Source organism: Dryobates pubescens, chromosome 5 (genome assembly GCF_014839835.1).
Source record: "Dryobates pubescens isolate bDryPub1 chromosome 5, bDryPub1.pri, whole genome shotgun sequence".
Taxonomy (NCBI): Eukaryota; Metazoa; Chordata; class Aves; order Piciformes; family Picidae; genus Dryobates; species Dryobates pubescens.
This window is the reverse complement of record NC_071616.1, coordinates 22,000,448-22,019,852: the sequence shown is the minus strand read 5'-3', so window position 1 is coordinate 22,019,852 and position 19,405 is coordinate 22,000,448. Positions and strand designations below refer to the sequence as shown.

Genomic DNA, 19,405 nt, shown 5'->3' with positions numbered 1-19,405 from the left:
TGTTCCAGTGCTCTGTCACTGTTACTGTTCCAGCACCTTCCTTCCCTCTAGTAGCAGAAGCTGACCCAGGGTCAGATCTGCCCAAGGAAGCCTCATAATGTAAGGCTGAAAGGCAGTGCCAAATTCAGTGCCAGGAAGGGGAAATGCATTCCTCACTTAGTGGTCAGTTTTCTCTTTGCTGATCATAATGCATTGGGTGCCCCCCAAGGCAAGCAGCAGCCCCTTGCCAGCCTCCATAAGCCACAGACACATGTGGATGTGGTCAACAGCAATACTGTGGGGTTGACAGACTTAACAGTGATGTGGGAAGAGGACCACTGTGCTGGCCACAATCACAATGCCTTTAAGCTTTGAATCAGTCTCTGTCCTTAGCTACCAGCTGCGCATTGAGTGTATGCTGATCTGTGAAGAGACCACTGTTGTGCTGGACATGATTCAGCCAAAAGCTGAAGCCATCCGGAGAGCCTGTGAAGGTAAATGACCTGACCTTGTTTATGACATGGAGCTTTAAACCCTGCAAGGCTCCCCTGGAGCTATGCAGTAATACTACCCAAACCCCAGAGAATTCTCCTATGGTTCACTGCAGAATACAGAATGCAGCTTTAGGTATCTCTACCGGTGGTCAAAGCCCTTAATAGGACCAAAGATCATTTTCACTCCCTGTCAGCCCTCTTTTTATACAGCAGATGCATTCATCCATCCTTTCAACAGTGGAGTGCTGGAAGGTTGTCAGCTTTTTTTAAACAGTGGAGCTGGCCTCATTACAGCTAATTCATCCAGCATTGTTTGCCACATTAAGACCTTCACATAGCAATTTTTTCTGCTGCAAGAAAAACACACCCCAAACTTCCCCCAGAAAGTAACAATGCTTTAGTTTTTCCCTGCCTACAAATGGAACCAGAAGGAAAAGTTTATTATTTTAGGATGTGAATTGCTGATGCTCCTGTTTAGCGAATGATTTGAGCTCTCTTATTATGCAAGAGATTTTGCCTTCCTGTGGCAGAAACCTCAGGCCCCACTCCACTGAGAGGAGGATGCTTTTCTTGGTACTGTCAAATGCCTCCTGCTCTACAAAGCTGGTTCCCCCAACTCCTGCCAGGGGTTTCTCCAGCTGGCATTACAGCTTCCTACTGGGATAAATTGAAACTTTCAAAAAAAAAGTGTCTTTCCAGCAGCCCAGCTGTCGTTTTCGAGCTATTTCTGCTTCAAAGCTGAGTGCTTCAAAAAGCACAGTCCTGCAGTGCCCTGTCGTAAGAGCAAGGACAGGCACTGTGCTCTTCATGTTCTGATGATCGCCTCCACCCTGCAAGACCAAGAACAGAGCAAGCATGTTTGGTTGTAGCAGCTTGTGGATAATCACAGGGCTGGCAGAACTGGCTTCACTGCGCAGCTGAACAGAGTCTGAAAGATTAATATTGCAGCTCAGTTCTTCTTGTCCACACCAGGGTAAACTGGGGTACTTTTAAAGAAAGCAATGAGTTGATGGCTGTTGGTGAGGAGAGGCCAACCCCAGGTTATTTTCCAGTAGGAATAAGACACAAAGAAAGAAATGCAGGTAAACAAAAACTTTTGCAACCTACAACATTTGATCTATATAGAATCAGTTTCTCTGCAGGTTGGGCCACTGGGTTGCAAAGTTGAAACACCAGATTCGATCTGGTGAAATTCAGAACGCCAGTTTCAGTGCAGTTTAGGAAATGTGGTATAACAGATGCTTTTGTTTAAAACTGCTTTATGTTTTTCAGATCTTCTGAGCAGTCATCGCCTGCCACTCTTCTGTCAACTGATTCTCAAAGTTGGAAACTTTCTGAACTATGTAAGGACTTCTTTTGTCTTGTTCTTCGCCTGTTACAGTTTGTTGATAATCTTCTTTACTGATGATCTGGATGAGGAGATAGAGTCCACCATTAGTAAGTTTGCAGATGACACCAAGTTTGGGGCAGGTGTTGATCTGTTAGAGGGTAGGAGGGCTCTGCAGAGGGACCTGGACAGATGGGCAGAATACAACAGGATGGCATTTAACAAGTCCAAGCACTGGGTGCTGCACTTTGGCCACAACAACCCCATGCAGTGCTACAGGCTGGGGTCAGAGTGGCTGGAGAGCTGCCAGGCAGAAAGGGACCTGGGGGTAGTGGTTCACAGCCAGCTGAACATGAGCCAGCAGTGTACCCAGGTGGCCATGAAGGCAAATGGCATCCTGACCTGCATCAGAAATAGTGTGGCCAGCAGGAACAGGGAAGTCATTCTTCCCCTGTACTCAGCACTGTTTAGGCCATACCTTGAGTACTGTGTCCAGTTCTGGGCCCCTGAATTTCAGAAGGACATTGAGATACTTGAACGTGTCCAGAGAAGGTCAATGAGGCTGTTGAGAGGTCTCGAACACAAGGCCTGTGGAGAGAGGCTGAGGGAGGTGGGATTGTTTAGCCTGGAGAAGAGGAGATGCAGGGGAGAACTTATTGCTGTCTACAACTATCGGAAAGGAGGTTGTAGCCAGGCGGGGGCTGGTCTCCTCCCAGGCAGCCGGTGCCAGAACAAAAGGACACAGTCTCAAGCTGCACCAGGGGAGGTTTAGGCTGGAGGTGAGGAGAAAGTTCTTCACAGAAAGAGTGATTTGCCAGTGGAATGGGCTGCCTAGGGAGGTGGTGGAGTTACCATCCACCACCTTTTTTTGGAGGTGTTAAAAAAAAGATTGGATGTGGCACTTGGAGCCATGGTGTAGGTGGTGTTGGGTAATAGGTTGATGATCTCTGAGGTCTTTTACAGCCTGGTTGATTCTGTGATTCTTTGGGGGTGTAATTTGGTTGGACACAGGAGTTACACTTACTTGCTTTCTGTCTTGCAGGGAAGTCACACGGGTGATGCTGATGGGTTTAAAATCAGCACTTTACTCAAACTAACAGAAACCAAAGCAAACCAAACCCGCATTACACTACTTCACCATATTCTGGAGGTACCACTGCCAAGTCTTGGGAAATAAGGGGGGAGGACTTTTTTCCAGATGAAACATTTCTCCTACTTTGCCTTCAGTTAATGCCACATGCTCATATTCATATCCTTTTTCATATTTGTTCAATCTGTACCTCATCAGCTGTAAACCACAAATCACATGGCTACTAAAACAATCCTGGCTGGTCTGTACCTATTCAGCCTTTCTATCATTTCATGACTTCTCTCTTTTCCACTAGATGTGAAAAGCTCAAGCTTTTCATGCTCCTGTCCAAGCCGTGGTTTTTTCTATACCCTCTAATGTTTTTTTTCTTTTTTCTCCATGTTCTGCTCTGCCACCTTCATTCATCAAGGTCACACACTCCATTGTAGTTATATATGTTCAAGCTCCGCTTTAGCTGGCAGTACCTTCAGCAAGCACAGCCACAAAAATAAATTATGCAAATAGGATTCAAGCCCCACCCTCCTGGGACTGTAGGAAGTGTCAGACTGCATCAAACCACACTCCTGAGCCTCCCACAGCCAAATAGTAGGTGGTTCAGAAGAGGGTAGCAGAAGAGCTCAGCAGCAAGTTAGCTTTGCTTTGGACTTTGAATATCTCTCAAAATTCATCCCCATTGTACATGTTTTAATAGCCCTGGAGCAATGCCTTTCTGCTCTGAACATGCCATCCTGTTTTGAATGCCTCTGAGAGGCAAAGCAAACTGCAGAGATGGGGCAGCATGAGGATGTGGTGAAGCTGACCTTCCCCTCAGCTTCCTCTCTTGGCTCCTGCTACACAGTAAATAACACTTCTTTCTCTCTTCTGCTTCAGGAAGTAGAAAACAGCCACATGGACCTACTGGAACTGCCAAAGGATCTTGAATATGTTTCAAAAGCATCAGGGTAAATTGTGTGTCACTTTCTTCAAATTAGAAACAAAAATAAATCCCATACACAACAACAGTGTACCAGAAATTGGGACACATGCAGCTGGTATAGTACATTAACAAGATGGCATCTTATTTAGCTTTCACTGAAAGATTTGGTTGATGAATGGTGAAAGCCCGTTAATATGTAATAGTTCTACTACAGCTGGCAACACTTAGGGCTGAAATTTGCAGAGCATTCAGTTAATGCTGCTTCCCAGGCCCTTCCAAAATCTTCACTGCCTTTGTGGTAGTGGGAGCTTGAGAAGACCAGCTACCCAGGAGCATTTTCAAAGTGCCTTTAACCAGAGAAAGTGAGCAAATGCTGAACTCTGAGATTAGAGAACAACCCTTTGAATAGGTGGACTCTTTTTGGCATTCATACATACTCAGGTTGTAGGTGAACCTGGCAGCCTTTTCATAAGTATGTGGAAGGGGCCTGCTGTCCATGAGTTTGGACTGTACAGAGAATTCAGAGCTCAGGTTTCAGTTCAGTGAAGTGGTGAAAAGAAGAGGGACAGCCAAACCACCATCTCAGACTCCTTGGTCAGTGCAAGACGCTGGAGTGTCCACTAACTGTGGGGTGTTCTGTGTGATTTCAGAATTAACCTTGAGATCATACGCATGGAGTCCAGTACCAATTTAAAGAAGTTGCTGGAGCTTCAGCGAAAAGTTTTATCATCAAATGATGACGTGAAACAACAGTATGAGAAACCTATCCAGGTCAGTAATGGAGCTCCCTCACATCTTCCCCATTGCAGAAAGAGGCAGCGCACAGTACATGTGCAGCTGGGACAGCTCATGAGAGGGTGGAAAGTACTACGACAAGACATGCTGTCAGATTTGGAAAATAGCCTGCAGTGACACACAATCCATGGATGTTTATTTGCTAGGTCCAGCCCAAACATGAATATTTCTGGTAAGACCATTTTTTAAGGTCCTGGCCCCAGCTGTTCTCTCTGTTCTGTTGTGACTCTTCACTTTGAGTGAAAATGTTCTCTCCTTGTGTGGATCTGTCCCGTGGCTTAACCCCAGACACACTGTTGAACCCATTCACTCACTCTTCCTCTCTCCCAGTGGGGCACGAAGGAGAATTGGAAAAACAGTTTAAACTTGTGGGTTGAGAGAATAATAATAATATAAATAATAGTTAATAATAATAGTAATAGTAGTAATGAAAATCAACATAACAAAAAGAGAGATAAATAAACCCCAAGCCCTCTCCTCTACTGACTGACCAATGCCCAAGGAATGATCCTCCCTGCCCAGACAACTCCCTGCAGTTTATATACTGAGCATGACATTCTATAGTATGGAATATTCCTTTATCTGGTTTGGGTCAGTTGTCCTGGCTGCGCCTCCTCCCAGCTTCTTGTGCACCCATCCACTGGCAGATCATGGGAAAGTGAAAAATTCTTAGCTTAGGATAAGCACTACTCAACAACAACTGAAACATCAGAGTGATGTCAACATGGTTCTCACACTAAATCCAAAACACAGCACTGTACCTGCTACAAGGAAGAAAATTAACTCTATCCCAGCTAAAACCAGGACAGGATGACCATAGTAAAGCCCTTCTCTTGGGATTAAGTTTTGCATTGAGGTTTCCATGTCTTGCTCAAATCACCTCTGTAACCTGGCTCAGCACAGCCACCAGGAGCAAAGACTATCTGCAAGTCTTAATTTCTTCCCACCTTACAAACTGCTGCAATTACAAGACAGGATTCAGATGTCCTTGACATCTTTTTTGCCTTAAGTGCACTTCATTCATTGTCCTCTGGTGGATGTTTTACTGTGGGTATTAAACATGTTTCAGGATAGCATTGATGCCTCCAGGAAGCTGGAAGAAGAATTTGAAACAATTGAAAGGAAGAGAGAAGAACTTGCAAATTACCTCTGTGAAGACCCAAGCAAGTTATCCCTAGAGGACATATTTAGTACCATGAAGACTTTCAGAGATCTCTTCATCCGAGCCTTGAAGGTTGGTCTGCACACCATGATGCTGAGCAGTCCTAGTATAGATGCATGCTCTGTTTCAACAGATGAATGGGCACCTGAATCCACTGGGGGAAGATGGTGGTTACCTCCTCCTCCTTCAGCACTTGGCATAAGGTCACTTGGTGAAGAGGTGTCTTATCTCTGCTCTACTCCATCCTCATGCAGTGGTAATGATCCTGGCTTGGCGTAGAGCATGGTGATTTGTGATTTTGTTGCAACTTTAGCTAGAGAGTCACGAAGATGCTCCGGAGTTAAGTGTGTAAGTTTTAGAGGAAGTGGCTTATAAAACTTAGCCCCTTGCTCCAACCTGAGCAAATAGACTCAGAGAGGAGCAGATATAGTAAAAAAGCCACCATTTTTAAGGAAATCATGGCCTTAGTACTTTCCCATTTTGCCTCAACTAAATATCAGGCAGGCACAGGGTATGGCCAGAACTTTTCATCCTTCTTTACAAACATCTGCAGACCTTTCATTTCACTGGCTTTTCTAGCAGACATTTAGCCAAACTTCTCATGCCCCTGTTACCTCACTCCAGGAAAACAAGGACAGGAAGGAACAAGCTGCCAAAGCAGAGAAGAGGAAGAAACAGCTGGAAGAGGAAGAGGGGAAGAGACAGAAGGGAGAAAATGGAAAAGTCAGTGAGTATCTGAAAGGGCTCCGTAAAAGAGAGATGGAGCTGACAGGAGTTCTTTGCTGGTCCTGCTTTAATGGATCAGTAGTGGTAATTGATTTTGTGGGTTTCCAAGTGACAGATGACTTAAAACTTTTAGTTGCCTTAAAGCCTCAGCTAAGAGCTGATTTTTCACAGTTGCAGCTGGGCAGAGAAGTTAATTTTAGGTTCACTGACTAAACAGCAGAGGGAAAAAATAAAATGTAAACATTTCAGTTAACTTTTTTAATTTCTAAACATAACTTTTGAATCCCAGATGTAAGAAGAAACATTTGCCTTCTCCCTCCTCCAAAACCCCCAGAGACTTATATAGTCTTTCATTACCACAGACTGACTTCCCAAAAATCTTGCAGATAACTTAAATCTGCCTTTCTGTGGATGAAAACAAAAGGCACAATGGAAAAATATAGTTGGCAAAAATGAGAGAAAACCGCAGATTATTTGCCCTCTATCCCCACTCCCCCCAAAAAAGGCCCCCACTCACACGGATAGCAAACAGGAGGACAGGAGGTATTTCAAGGTCATGGTACAACCAGGCACAAGTCCAGGCAGAGACACTGACACTGGTGTAAACCTGTAGCACCCAGTCTTTGGGCTAAACCTTTTGACTTCAGCCAGGACACACTGCTGCAGGGGCACGGAGTATGGGCTACTCCCATGCCTGGCATCAGGGCCTTGGTTTTTCCCAGTGGTTGCTTGTACTGGGACAGCAATATCCTCTCCAAGCAACAACATCTCTTCAGAGTCTTCTACTGCCTCATCTCATGGCCAGATGTAACACCCATCTCTCTTTCTATCCCAGTTAAGAAGGGGATGGTGAAGCAGGAGGAGGTGTGCGTCATCGATGCGCTGCTAGCTGACATAAGGAAAGGGTTCACGCTGAGAAAGACAAAGAACAGATATGAGACGGATGCAGTTCCTAAAAGCTTGCCAGAGGAGAGCCCAGAGGAGAGCCATTCTGGTAAGGACAGAGACCCCACTGAACCTGCAGCTATTCATTCTCATCTGCCTCTGAGCCTGAGCCAAGCACACAAGAAGCTTTCGCATTTGCATTTGGGGCATTTTATTTAAGGAGGCTTTGCAGCCAGTGCTACAGAGAGCCCTGACCTGTTGCCAACCAGGTCTGTCCCTGAATTAGCAGCAATTTGGAGCAGTATGGCTTTGCACCCATGCCAATAAACCCTCTGAGAGGCACAGCTCACAGGTCAACCACAGAACCCTGCTGCTGGGGCCCACCAATAGTCCAGGGGCTTCTCTGTGCTGGAGCCTTGGTGTCCAACTGATATGACTACAAAGGGTATAAAGAGGGGAGGTATAGAATCATAGAATAGAATCATAGAATCAACAAGGTTGGAAAAGGCCTCAAAGATCATCAAGTCCAACCTGTCACCCAAGACCTTATGACTTCTAGACCATGGCACCATGTGCCACATCCAATCCCCTCTTGAACACCTCCAGGGACAGTGACTCCACCACCTCCCTGGGCAGCCCATTCCAATAGCTAACAGCTCTCTCTGTGAAGAACTTACTCCTCACCTCAAGCCTAAACTTCCCCTGGTGCAGCTTGAGACTGTGTCCTCTAGGGAAGAAGGTGCTACCTCTGCATACGTGCTTTAGGGTCAGTGCACCCTCCATAGGCAGCTGCTGGTTTGTAACTTCTCCCAGTGGCAGAATCACACTGGTTGATCCCTTGTGCAACTCTGTAGCAGTGGCTGATAGCATATTTTTTGTTTAAAGGGAAGAACATTAAGGATCCACAAGCAGCTGGAAAGCAGACTGAAGATAAAACCAAGCAAAACAATGATGGTCATCCATCAGAAAGAATTCATCAGTCAACCACTGCCCTGATGGAGATGGCTGGAGATGTTACAGATGCCTCAGCTTCAAACCAGGTGCTGTCTAAAGACAGTGCTCGAGAAAATTTGACACCAGGGTCCTGGACAGAAAGCTCCTCAGTAAGCTTGGCAGAAGTTGACAGGGCCAGCAGCTCCATTGCCTTCTCTGCTGCTAACATAGACACAGGGATAAAGTTTGTGAGCAGCGGTTTGGACTCTTCTCTAAGAGAACAATTCAATGGGGCCATTTCAGAAGGCCAGGACAAGTTGTGGCCAGAAAGTTACAGGCTGGCACAGGAGCCAGAATTGCGGCTGAGTGAGACAGGGATTGACTCTGGCAGAGATCAGTTTGCTGCCTGTGATGAGGCTCATCAGGCAGAGTCAAAAGAGATGACAAAGGAAAATGAAGACCCTGCTACAGACTCACTCTTGGACACCTCTCAAGAGAAGTCCTTCTCAGAGGAGCCAGCAACCGACTCCTCTTGTTCGGCAACTCTCTCCCCAGGACAAGCTCACGCTGACAGGGAAAAGCAGAGGCCATCTGGGAAACGGAGGAAGAAGAAGAGGCACAGCAAAAGCTGTTCAGGTAGCCTATTTCATACATAGTCCTCAGGAATGACTCAAACTGGGAAGGCTTCATATATATATGTTCCTCCCCACTTCAAGGTCCAGTATTGCCACGCTATTTCACAGGAGCAGTTATCTTTTTAAATCTGAAAGAGATTTAAAAAGAAAAGCATGAGCATAGTTCATTCCCTTGACATTTATAAGTAGTTTATGAAGGAGTCTGGATGAATCAATAATTACAAAGCCCATTACACATATGCAGTAAAGATGGCAATAAGCACATCTGTCAAGTGTGCTAAAGACAGCTACAAGGCACGGTTATGTGTAAACAAGAGTTCCATTAAACTCCACAGCAGTGATTAAGAGCAGTTAATACTGGGTACTTAATCAGTGATCACCCCCTCTCAACCACTTATAAACACATAAAGGCAGCAACATCAGCATTGCCAAAGGGTCATTTGGTTTTTCCTTTCCTAAGCCTTGTTGCAAAAGCAGTTTGCCTGCAGTGACGTGACAGCCTGTACCAAATGGATCCTAAATATCAGGCCTTCAAGACATCACTGCAGGGTGAGGGAAGAAAGGCAACAATTATGGTGCTTCTGCTAAAGATTGTATCTAGCCAGCCAAATTGGTCCCTCATGCTAGGCTGCCCCACTGCAGAAATCTTGGCCACTTGAGGCATGGAGCCACCCAGGTCTCTGCCTCACAGTGCATGCCCACAGTTGGCCCCAAACCTGGGAAGTGCATCCAAGTCCCTCAGACTCTACTGAGCTGAAGCCACCCTTGTATGGGTACTTTAATCCTAAATTAGAGGTGCCTCATAGGGAAGACATGTGGGTCTGTCAGCATTCAGAGACATGCAATAGACTGTCCAATGCCTGTTTTTTGCAAGAGTCTGGGGTCAAGACAGGAAAGGGCAAGGTCTCTTTTTATCAATGTTTAATTTTTTTGCATCCAAGGAAGAAGGGTTTGAAAACCCACTGCTGAAACAAATGATACAGGTTGAGCATCTACCACACAGGGACTTACCCTTATAATGCTAGCATGCTCTGGGACTACAGTCATTTATGTTTCTAAATGTGCCACTTTTGCCTAGTTATAAAATAAGCCACACACCAGAAGAGTTTTCCTGGAGCAGTGGTTGCCAAACTTGCCTTCTAGGAGGCAGCAGGAGGAGCGTGCAGCAACAGGAGCACTCCACACTTCAAACTGTGGTTGTGCTTTCCTGATACATGAAATTAATATTTCTGGCTTAAGGAACCGACTCTCCACAAAAGCCTCCCTAGGCACCCAGGGATGACATCTTAGGAACTTCTCTGCTACTAGACAATGTTTTCATCATAAAAAGTCCCCTGATGTTACATTTGCTTTGTCATGATCAGTTATATTTAGTGTCTCTCTTTTGTTTAAAAGCAGAGGTTGAGGCTGATACTGGAGATAATAAAACAAAAAAAGGTTGTGTGGTACAATGAGGTATGTAAACTCACGAAGGTGTTTCTATGTGAACTAACCCCAGCAATGGGACTCTACAGACCTAATCAGTATTCAGCATACCAGCTAAGCTTCTTGTCTTTATGTCTAATCACAAATATATGTAAAGTAAAATTTTTCCTCTGATTTTTGCTCTCCAGGTTGTTGATCTTGCGTTGAGTGGAGTCAGTGCTGATCTCCCCTCAACACAGGGTCACAGCCCACATGTCCGTCCTGTGTCAGCAGCAGCAAAACTTCCTTTCCCTGCAGATAATTAAAAGTCATTACTCTAACCAAGTGACTCCAGCTTCATGTGATAAACAAAGTCTTTGCTTTGATCCCATTATTTTCTTGAAAACTGTAAAAATGCAATTTCAGTACCTACCTCCTGTGAAGAACATTTTTTTCTTTGCTTGCAGGTAGCCACTTCCTATGGCACTATTTAAATATAACTGTCTGGAACAAGGAATAAAACAATGGGCCTCAGGAGAAGTACTAGCTAGGGCAAGATACCAGCTCCACCTCAAAGCCAAATTCAATTCCATACAAACTAGGCTGTTGGAGCAAACAGACCATGCATACTTCATACATGCATTCATGCAGCTTTTGGGGCAGAGGATGAGTGGTAGGTTATGTAGCTTTTGTCATCAATATAAATAATCCAGATAAACCAAATTTCTAGTGAAAGTCTGTACCAAGTTCCCTGAAGTCTTTGCTGGTGCTGGCAACATACCCCTCAAGAGAAAACTTATGGAGTTGCCCTTCAAGAGAAAACTTATGGAGTTTTAGGATGAGACTTTCACTTGCAAAACTTTGTCTGTTTTTATAGTAAGTAGAAAGAAAAGCAAGAAAAAGAAAGAATCAAAACACCCACTGTACTGAAATTGCATAGTTACACGTTGTCCTTTCCATGCTGATAGGCATCTCTTATGAGCTGAATCAATAATGTCAAATCTCTTTCCATCTCATTTCCTGAAAGGAATGTATTTATTCTCCAGCATCCCCAGTGCCCGAGGCTGGGAGCTCTGCTCCTGCACAGCCTGACAGCCCTGGCCCCTAGGGTTGCCGAATGGGGAAATCTCGGCAGGATTTCCACACATGGTTGCTTTGGTTCCTGCAAATGGACCATCATGAGAAAATGAGATATAAATTGGGTAGTTAGAGTCCTGACTACTTCTGCCCTTCTCCAGGCCCTTTCCATGCTGAACTGCTGAATTATATCAAGTGGAAAAGTGGAGTAGCTCAGTTGGTTTAAAATCCTAAGAAAAATTTGCAGCAAGAGCAGAAAATAGTAGCAGCAAGGCGGAGGTAAGAAGTAAGTCAGGACCAGTGCTTGTGTTGCACTGAGAGAGCATTGGAAACCATGAGTTAAGCGTAACTCGGGTTATGTATGTTTTAAGCACAGGGATTCCAGCCTGAAGGCTTAAACCAGGTATTTGGGATTAAAAAAACCCAGAGACAGACAATCTCTGTGGGAAAGCAACATAGAGAATGCATGGATGCATGAAGGCAAGTTAGGCAGCACAACCTTGAAATGCAGCACCTAGCACAGTCACATTGCATCAGCAGTACCCACCTGTGCTTTATGGATCCCATCTTTATGTACTTTAAAATGTTAGAGGAAACAAAAATCCATTTGCTCCACTTAGTTTCCTGACACAGTGTTCCTCACCCAAATGCAGCTCAAGTCCATCCCTCTTGATATGTCAGACTTAGCAAGCTCCCCATCAGTATTTGTTTCCTATAACATTCCATCTTTTGTTTTGTTCCAGTCCTAGAACCAGTTCTCTTTTGGTACAGGGTCTTTCTCTCTCTGACAGATTTGTTGGATGTGGAGGTCACTGCATCTCAGCGACACCACAGGAATCTTCTTCCTTCTTGTGCAGATTCAGCTGTAGGAATCAAGACTCAGTCCTTAGGAATCAAGACTCAGTCCTCTTGTCAGTTTTTAGAGCTTCTGAAACACCAGCAGACTCTGTAGTAGATTTCAGAGCAGTAAAAGACTGTTGTCGTCAGCTACTAAGATCTTGCCTCCCCTTGACTACATCACAGTATCACAGTATCACTAAGGTTGGAAGAGACCTCGAGGATCATCGAGTCCAACCTGTCTCCACAGACCTCATGATTAGACCATGGCACCAAGTGCCACGTCCAATCTCCTCTTGAACACCTCCAGGGACAGTGACTCCACCACCTCCCTGGGCAGCCCATTCCAATGACAAATGACTCGCTCAGTGAAGAACTTTCTCCTCACCTTGAGTCTAAACCTCCCCTGGTGCAGCTTGAGACTGTGTCCTCTTGTTCTGGTCCTCACCATAAAGAAGTGTCTCCTCACATTGAGGTGGAACATCCTGTGTTCTAGCTTGTACCCATTGTTCCTTTTCCGATCACTGTGCACTATTACCTGCATCTTGACACTCACCCCTCAGATATTTATAGACATTGATCCCCAACGTCTATAAATATCAGCTTAAGCGCAAAGTTGCACCAAGTCTTGAACATCACGATCAGTACTGAAAACATAAGGGTTTTATTAAGTACATAAAGATTTAACTCTTCCTATGTTTAGGTTACCTGAACCTGGTTTCCCTAGTAGCACCCCAACCGTTAGATACTCACACATGCAGAAACACATTGCTTTTGTTTTATAGTTGCAAATAATTTGCATTTCACCTTCCTCCTGCAGGTGTCATGGCAAGACAGAAGAAATAGCAGAGACTCACATGTCTCTGAAGTGCTGCCAGCTTCTCAGAAGTCGGGTTCTGCATCACCAAACCACCACCATGGACACCTCTGCCCAGCCAGGACACACTGCTTCTCCTCACACAACCTTTCAATCCCTTCCCCAAGGCCCAGAGAGCCTCCCCAGAGACTTCAGCCCCCTGTGCCTGGGCCTTATGCTGGGGCTGGTTCTGTGCATTGCAGTGTGAAAGGGTCAGCCCTCTTTTCTGCTATCCTGGAAGCCAAGTCTTTAAACCTGCTCTTAGGCCAAGTTCTTCTTAAAACAACACCTGAGTGTGGCCTAAGAAAGGACTGCAGTGTTTAATCCTCAGAGAATTTTTTTTCAATAGCAGTGCCTCAACCAAATTAAGGGTACAAATTAAGCAGTGGCTATACCATCACCGGTGGAAGCATATGAACTCCCTCTTCTCATCGCCCACTGACAATTTATATTGGACCATGTCCAAGACCCACATCAAACAAATGTATTTTTACTCTAAATCATTTAAAGCAAAGGAAATGAGTTACAGGGGGGGGAAATGTTGTGGTTTTTTTTTTAAAGTATGTATTTTAGTATGCATATGGCCATATAAATAGCATCTGGTTCCTACATGATCATCAGTAGTCTTGCAGTAGTCTTGTCATGTGCACAGATGCATCCATCAATTTTTGGAGGACCAGAGCCCCAGTCTCTCTTGTTAAACCAACAGAAAGAGCTTATCCAGAGTTCTCTATTGGACACATTTTCCACTCATCTTTTAGTGAATTTCTGGGTTGGAATGCCATTGTCTACTGCTTGCACTCAAAAGTCTTCATGTTCATGCTGCAGAATACGTAGATTCATGTTACTGTTGCTCTAAAACTGGGACTGTGCAGTATTGCATTTCCAAAATGCAAAGCTTTATTTCTCAAGTTTTGTAATAACATTGTACCATAATTTTATGTATAGCTGTCCATTTAAAGTGATCTGTGTTTATTGAATCTGTGGTATGGTACTGTGCTGAAACATGAATCAAGTGGAAGAGCTGAGTACATTTAAGAATTATGCCTTTATATGGTAACTCACTGTGGCTAGACTAACATTCAGGCTGAAGCTTATTTTGCTTTGCTTAATAGGACTTGTAATGTCCTTGCAATATTGAAAACTTCGCTGGGCTAAGTTAGAAGCTAAACCAAGAATTAAAGCCCTGGTTTATTTTAACCAAAGCGTTGCTATAAGCATATTGAGAATTGTTTAACAAAGCAAAGATCAGCTGAGAGCAGATGCATAGGCAGCTTCTGTTCAGGAGACCCTGCAAGAGCAGCCCCTTTTCAGGAAAAATCCAGTTCCTGGCTGGCAGAAGCAGGCAAAGCCTCACCGTTTCCTGCAGAGCCACATAACTCATGTCAGGCTTGCAGGACTGTCACTATCACATTTACATGTTTCCCCTTTATTTCCTCTTTTCCTGTCACAGAGTACATCACCCAAACATCAGTCTTTTTTCTCTTTAGTTCAGCTTAGACCACAGGCTAAAGAAAGCTGAGTGTCAAACATATTTTCCCAGCAGCTTTGCAACCTCCATGTTTCCAGCAAGAGCCTGCAGCCCAAGTTAGCAAGGAGCAGCCTGCTGTTTTAGCCATAGAAACATCATCATTTGGACACTCATGACTCACAAACAGGCTTTCTAAGTATTATCTGGGGAATCTTGCCTGCTGATGCCCTGCAGGTTCCTCTCTTCAGGTGCTGCAGCAAGAGTCCACTTTCCCACCAGTGTCTTTCATCTACCCCCATTTCCACCTAGAGTGAACAGCTCTTTTTGTATAGCCAGAAGTTTTATCGCTCTGCATTCTTACCATGACTTCAAAGAGAGGATGTTTGGCATTACCTTTCCACTGCCCTCAAGAATTTATGGAGAAATGGGTTATTTTGAGCTGCTGCCAGTTCTTTCTTCCATACTCATCTGTGAAAACTCTAGTAAATTACCTATTTAATCATATCCCAATAAACAGGCTAAAGCACAGCATTTATAATTTATTACTCCAGGGCAGCTCTGCTACCATTACAGCAATTGTTTAAGAACAGGGGCACACAATCAGAGCACATAAAGAAAGATGTTCAACAGTGATATGCAGGTATGCTCCATTTGTGACCTTGAAATAAAGTTCATGATCCTGAAGATTTTTCAGTGGTTGCAAGGCCTAATTAATTTCTGGTAGAAACAATGTCACATCAACAGGTTTGTGATCACTTATGCCAACAATGAATTTGGATCTCAAAAAATAATTCTTGTGGTATACACAGTGACTGGACATGGAGTTGAGCAGATAAACCGGGCTGTGAACACCACACAAGTTTCTAGCCACCAGATATGCCTTAGCTGCATATTCTGTAATTAAACACTGGTTATATGATAAAATGAAGCTATGGAAGAAATCAGCAGAAGTCACATTCCAAGTATTTCACATCAGAATTCAGATATGTTTAATGGGATGGATTTTCAGGATTAGGTTTTGGGTTTGTTTGGGTTTTGTGGGTTTTGTTTCTTTTTATTTTTAATACTAAAAATATTTCAAAGTTTAGAATAAAATAAGTATTTAACAAGTTCCCTTTCTTTTGTGGGAATGGGAAGGGCAGAATTTGTCCATCAAAGCCTTGTATTTTCCTTATAGTTTATAAAGCACATAAGTATATCATTGTTTTATATGCTTACTAATAATTACCCATTGTTTTCTCTCAAAGAAACAGAGATGTATAAATGGAGCCATATATACACGATGACCACCAGAGCATTGCAATGTACTGTCTGAAGTTATGCCACTATCTTTCAGTTTGAGAATACCATTTGGTCCTCTCCTACATTCAGTAGAGCAAAGCAAGCTAAGAAATAAAACAGGCACAAGCCTATATCAGCAATATTAACCAGTTTTCATTCTGCCTAAACAGAGAGCCTGAACCTACAGCTTCATATTTCTGGTTTTCTGTACACAGAGGTCAGGGAAGTAAAACATATATGTTGGCCAATACTAAAAGTTAGCACTGTACCTGCCCTAAATTAGTTTATCTATACGTTAATAGTGACAGCCATGAAATATGGGTGAACATGTTAGTCATAGGTTATGTTCACCTCATGTATCTGAAAGCAAATACAGTCATAAACCAACTCCCTCAAGAACCACGTTTTGTTTGGTCACCTCACAATCATGCTTCAGGCAGAACATGAAAAATATCTTTGTCACTTCTAGAAGCATGACCACAGAGGGTTAAAAATGGGGCATTGAAGTGATAGGACATGACAATTACTACACAGTGACAGTCTGGAGAAAACTGCATTGTTTGCATGATTGGCAATGTCAGTGCAGGTCCATAGTACAGAAAAAGATTTCCAACTCCTTAGTGTAGAGCAGGTACCAGACCTTAAATACCGGTGGAGAACTTGACCACCACAAGGTAATCAGCATATTCAGCACTGAGAGTGTAACTCCCTCACCTGAGCTGTGCTAGCACATTAGGCAGTCTCTCTACTGTGGCATGAACAAGCCTTGCAAGAGCTCTTTGACAATTTACACAGAGCAAGGTATCAGTAGGAATTAGCAGGAACCCTGCTCTTCCCAAATGGCAATTTTAAGCAGACTCAGCTTACATCAGTCAAAGTCAGAAAACAAGAATCACCCTGTGACAGTCAGATTCTATCAAGTCATTTTAGGTACATTCCCAGCCTGTCAAAGTAGGTTTTCCCTAGGATCAGCAGTCTTTGCTGATGACACCTGCATTATGGTTATGGTTGGTTTGCCCTGCTCTGGGCATGCAGAACCTGATGTGCTTGTTTAGTACTTATGCAGCTTCATACAACATAATCTTCAGTGAGTTTAGTCATGAATTTGTGACAATTAATTACCAAATCCATCAGTCAGAATAGATGGAGAAAGTCAGAGCTACCACAGAGAGAAAAGTTTTGCCCAAAGAAGAAAAGGTAGCACAGACAAAAACAGTAACAAGAGAGGTGATTGTCCCCCTCTTACTCTGCTCTCATGAGACCCCCACCTGGAGTACTGTGTCTCATTCTGGTGCCCCCAGCATAAGAAGAACATGGAACTGCTGGAGCAGGTCCGGAGGAGTGCCACAAAGATGATCAGAGGACTGGAGCACAGCCCTTATGGAGCCAGTCAGGGCTGTGCATCCTGGAGTAAAGAAGGCTCTTGGGAAACCTTATAGCAGACTTCCAGTACCTGAAGGGGGCCTATAAGAAATCTGAAAAGGGACTTTTTACAAGGGCTTGTAGTGATAAGAGAGAATGGATTGAAGCATGAGGAGGGTAGATTTAGACTAGATATTAGGAAGAAATTCTTTCTAGTGAGGGTGATGAGACACTGGTACAGGTTGCCCAGGGAGGTCATGGATCCTCCCCTCCCAGAGATGTTCAAGGCCAGGTTGGATGAGACCTTGAGCAACCTGGTCTAGGGGAAGGTATCCCTGCCCATGGCACAAGGGTTGGAACTACATGATCTTTAGGGTATCTTCCAACCTAAATCATTCTATGAATCTACAATGTCTGCTGCTGTAGTCCTTCAAACCCACAACTCCATTTTGTAATCTGAATGAAACTCCAATAGCACACAATTTCCAGGAGTGAAATTGTTGGCCTCCCTTTGAGACCAACACTTTGCCATGTTTTGTAATCTCTTTGTAATCTCTTTCTTTTTAAGGTTTTCACAGCTCAACTGCACAGAACCACGGCTGACCTCATCTATGCCGTGGTGATAGTCCTCTGAAGGGGAGCTTGGACAAGACCATTGCTGGGGTCTCTCCCAATGAACATTTCTATGATTCTCTGTTCATCAAGAACCAAATATAAGAGAAGCAGAGGAGTTCAGGAGAGATAGGATTGGCAGAAGTCCAGAGACCTTTTCAGGTCTATACATTTGTCCTCTTTGGTGAACCAGTGTCACACACAGAAAAATATTCCCTTAGAGTAGTGCTCACATGCACCACATCAGTCTACAAACCCGTGCTGTATCGCAGACAAACGGTTTGCTTTTGTAAAATACTTCCTCGGTTGGAAAGAACCCAGGGACAACAGGAGGAGAGAAGGGCTTTTTCTCCTTCCAGGTACTTTCAACTGCTGTAATCTGCTTGTAGAGGTCTAGAGGACAGAGGAGAGATTCTGAGCTCTACAGGGCATGTTCTGTGGCACATACACTGCTTGCAGAGGTCTGGGTGCAAACCAGAGCATAACTGCCTGCAGCTCAGATGGCAGCTAATATGGCAATCTCTTCCAAACCATGACCCATCTCTAACCTAGCAAAAATCCAGGGATTAAATCCATTATATCCTGCCACTAATCCCTTCATTTATAAAAGTCCATTTAAAGTAACTGCAGAAACTCCTTTTCATTTTGAAGTGTTCATCCCTACACTCAGTCCTATAACCAACATTCTCCTAGCCTCCTACTTTTCACATCTCATCCCCATACTCTACATATTCCTTTGCATCATTCCCTGATTGAACTGCCTCACTAATCTGCCATAGTGCACAAAGGAACACCAAAAGGGTCTTAGCAGCAGTCTTCCCCAATGTCTGCCACACACAGCTGCTGCAAATCCCTTCCCACCAGCTGCCAGAAAGTGCAGCCAGTTAGAGGACTTTTTTGGCTTTTCCATTAACTCCATCACCAGGACTGAGCCCACAGGCATTAAGCACATAAGTTTCGTAGCCATATTCCAGACAGCAGCAGAGGCAGTTGCAAGGTGAAAAGTGAGCACTTGGTTTCCACCTGCATCCAGCTTTTTGACAAGCGAAAATGAAGGCATAGCAGTAGCTGGGTCATAAAAAGGGAGAGACACATTGCAAAGGCTAAACAGGTTTTTGACAGTGGGAGCACTGGAATATAATACTGGTGATTTGGGCTACTGGGATCACTCATTTTCTGCTACTGGCTTTCTGAGTGGCATTTCTCTGTGTCTCAGTTTCCATCTGTAAAATGGGGGCAATGGTATCCTTTGAAAAACTGACAACTGTTGATGAAAAAATACCACAAAAGAAATACTGTTAGTAATAAGCAAAAATAAATAAAATCATTCCCTTTTTCCCCCATTCTCTGATATCATAACATATTTGTAGCCCTATTACAATCAAAACAAAGGGAAGAGAGCAGCTTAAAAAGAACTATTGTACCCCCAAAACCTCTGTGAACCTAGATTTCAGAAAAACCCTGGGAAACTCCTAGAAATCTATCTGAAAGGAAGAGGGTGACCCTTATAGCAACAAGATTGCTCGTGCAAGAAAGGATTATTTTCTCCTACTTCTTATGTTT

At 43.9% G+C, this 19,405-nt stretch overlaps 1 protein-coding gene across 1 annotated transcript; it reads left to right on the top strand.

The window, feature by feature from the left end:
• The first annotated feature begins 144 nt into the window (after positions 1–144).
• LOC128897242 (inverted formin-2-like) lies at positions 145–13,649 on the top strand. The gene is made up of 11 exons (XM_054161772.1): positions 145–473; positions 1,746–1,816; positions 2,843–2,950; positions 3,761–3,831; positions 4,457–4,577; positions 5,671–5,835; positions 6,388–6,490; positions 7,325–7,483; positions 8,260–8,943; positions 10,338–10,397; positions 13,081–13,649. The coding sequence occupies exons 1-10, from the start codon at positions 338–340 to the stop codon at positions 10,394–10,396; spliced, it is 1,677 nt and encodes a 558-aa protein (XP_054017747.1). The 5' UTR covers positions 145–337; the 3' UTR covers position 10,397; positions 13,081–13,649.
• Positions 13,650–19,405: the final 5,756 nt, after the last annotated feature.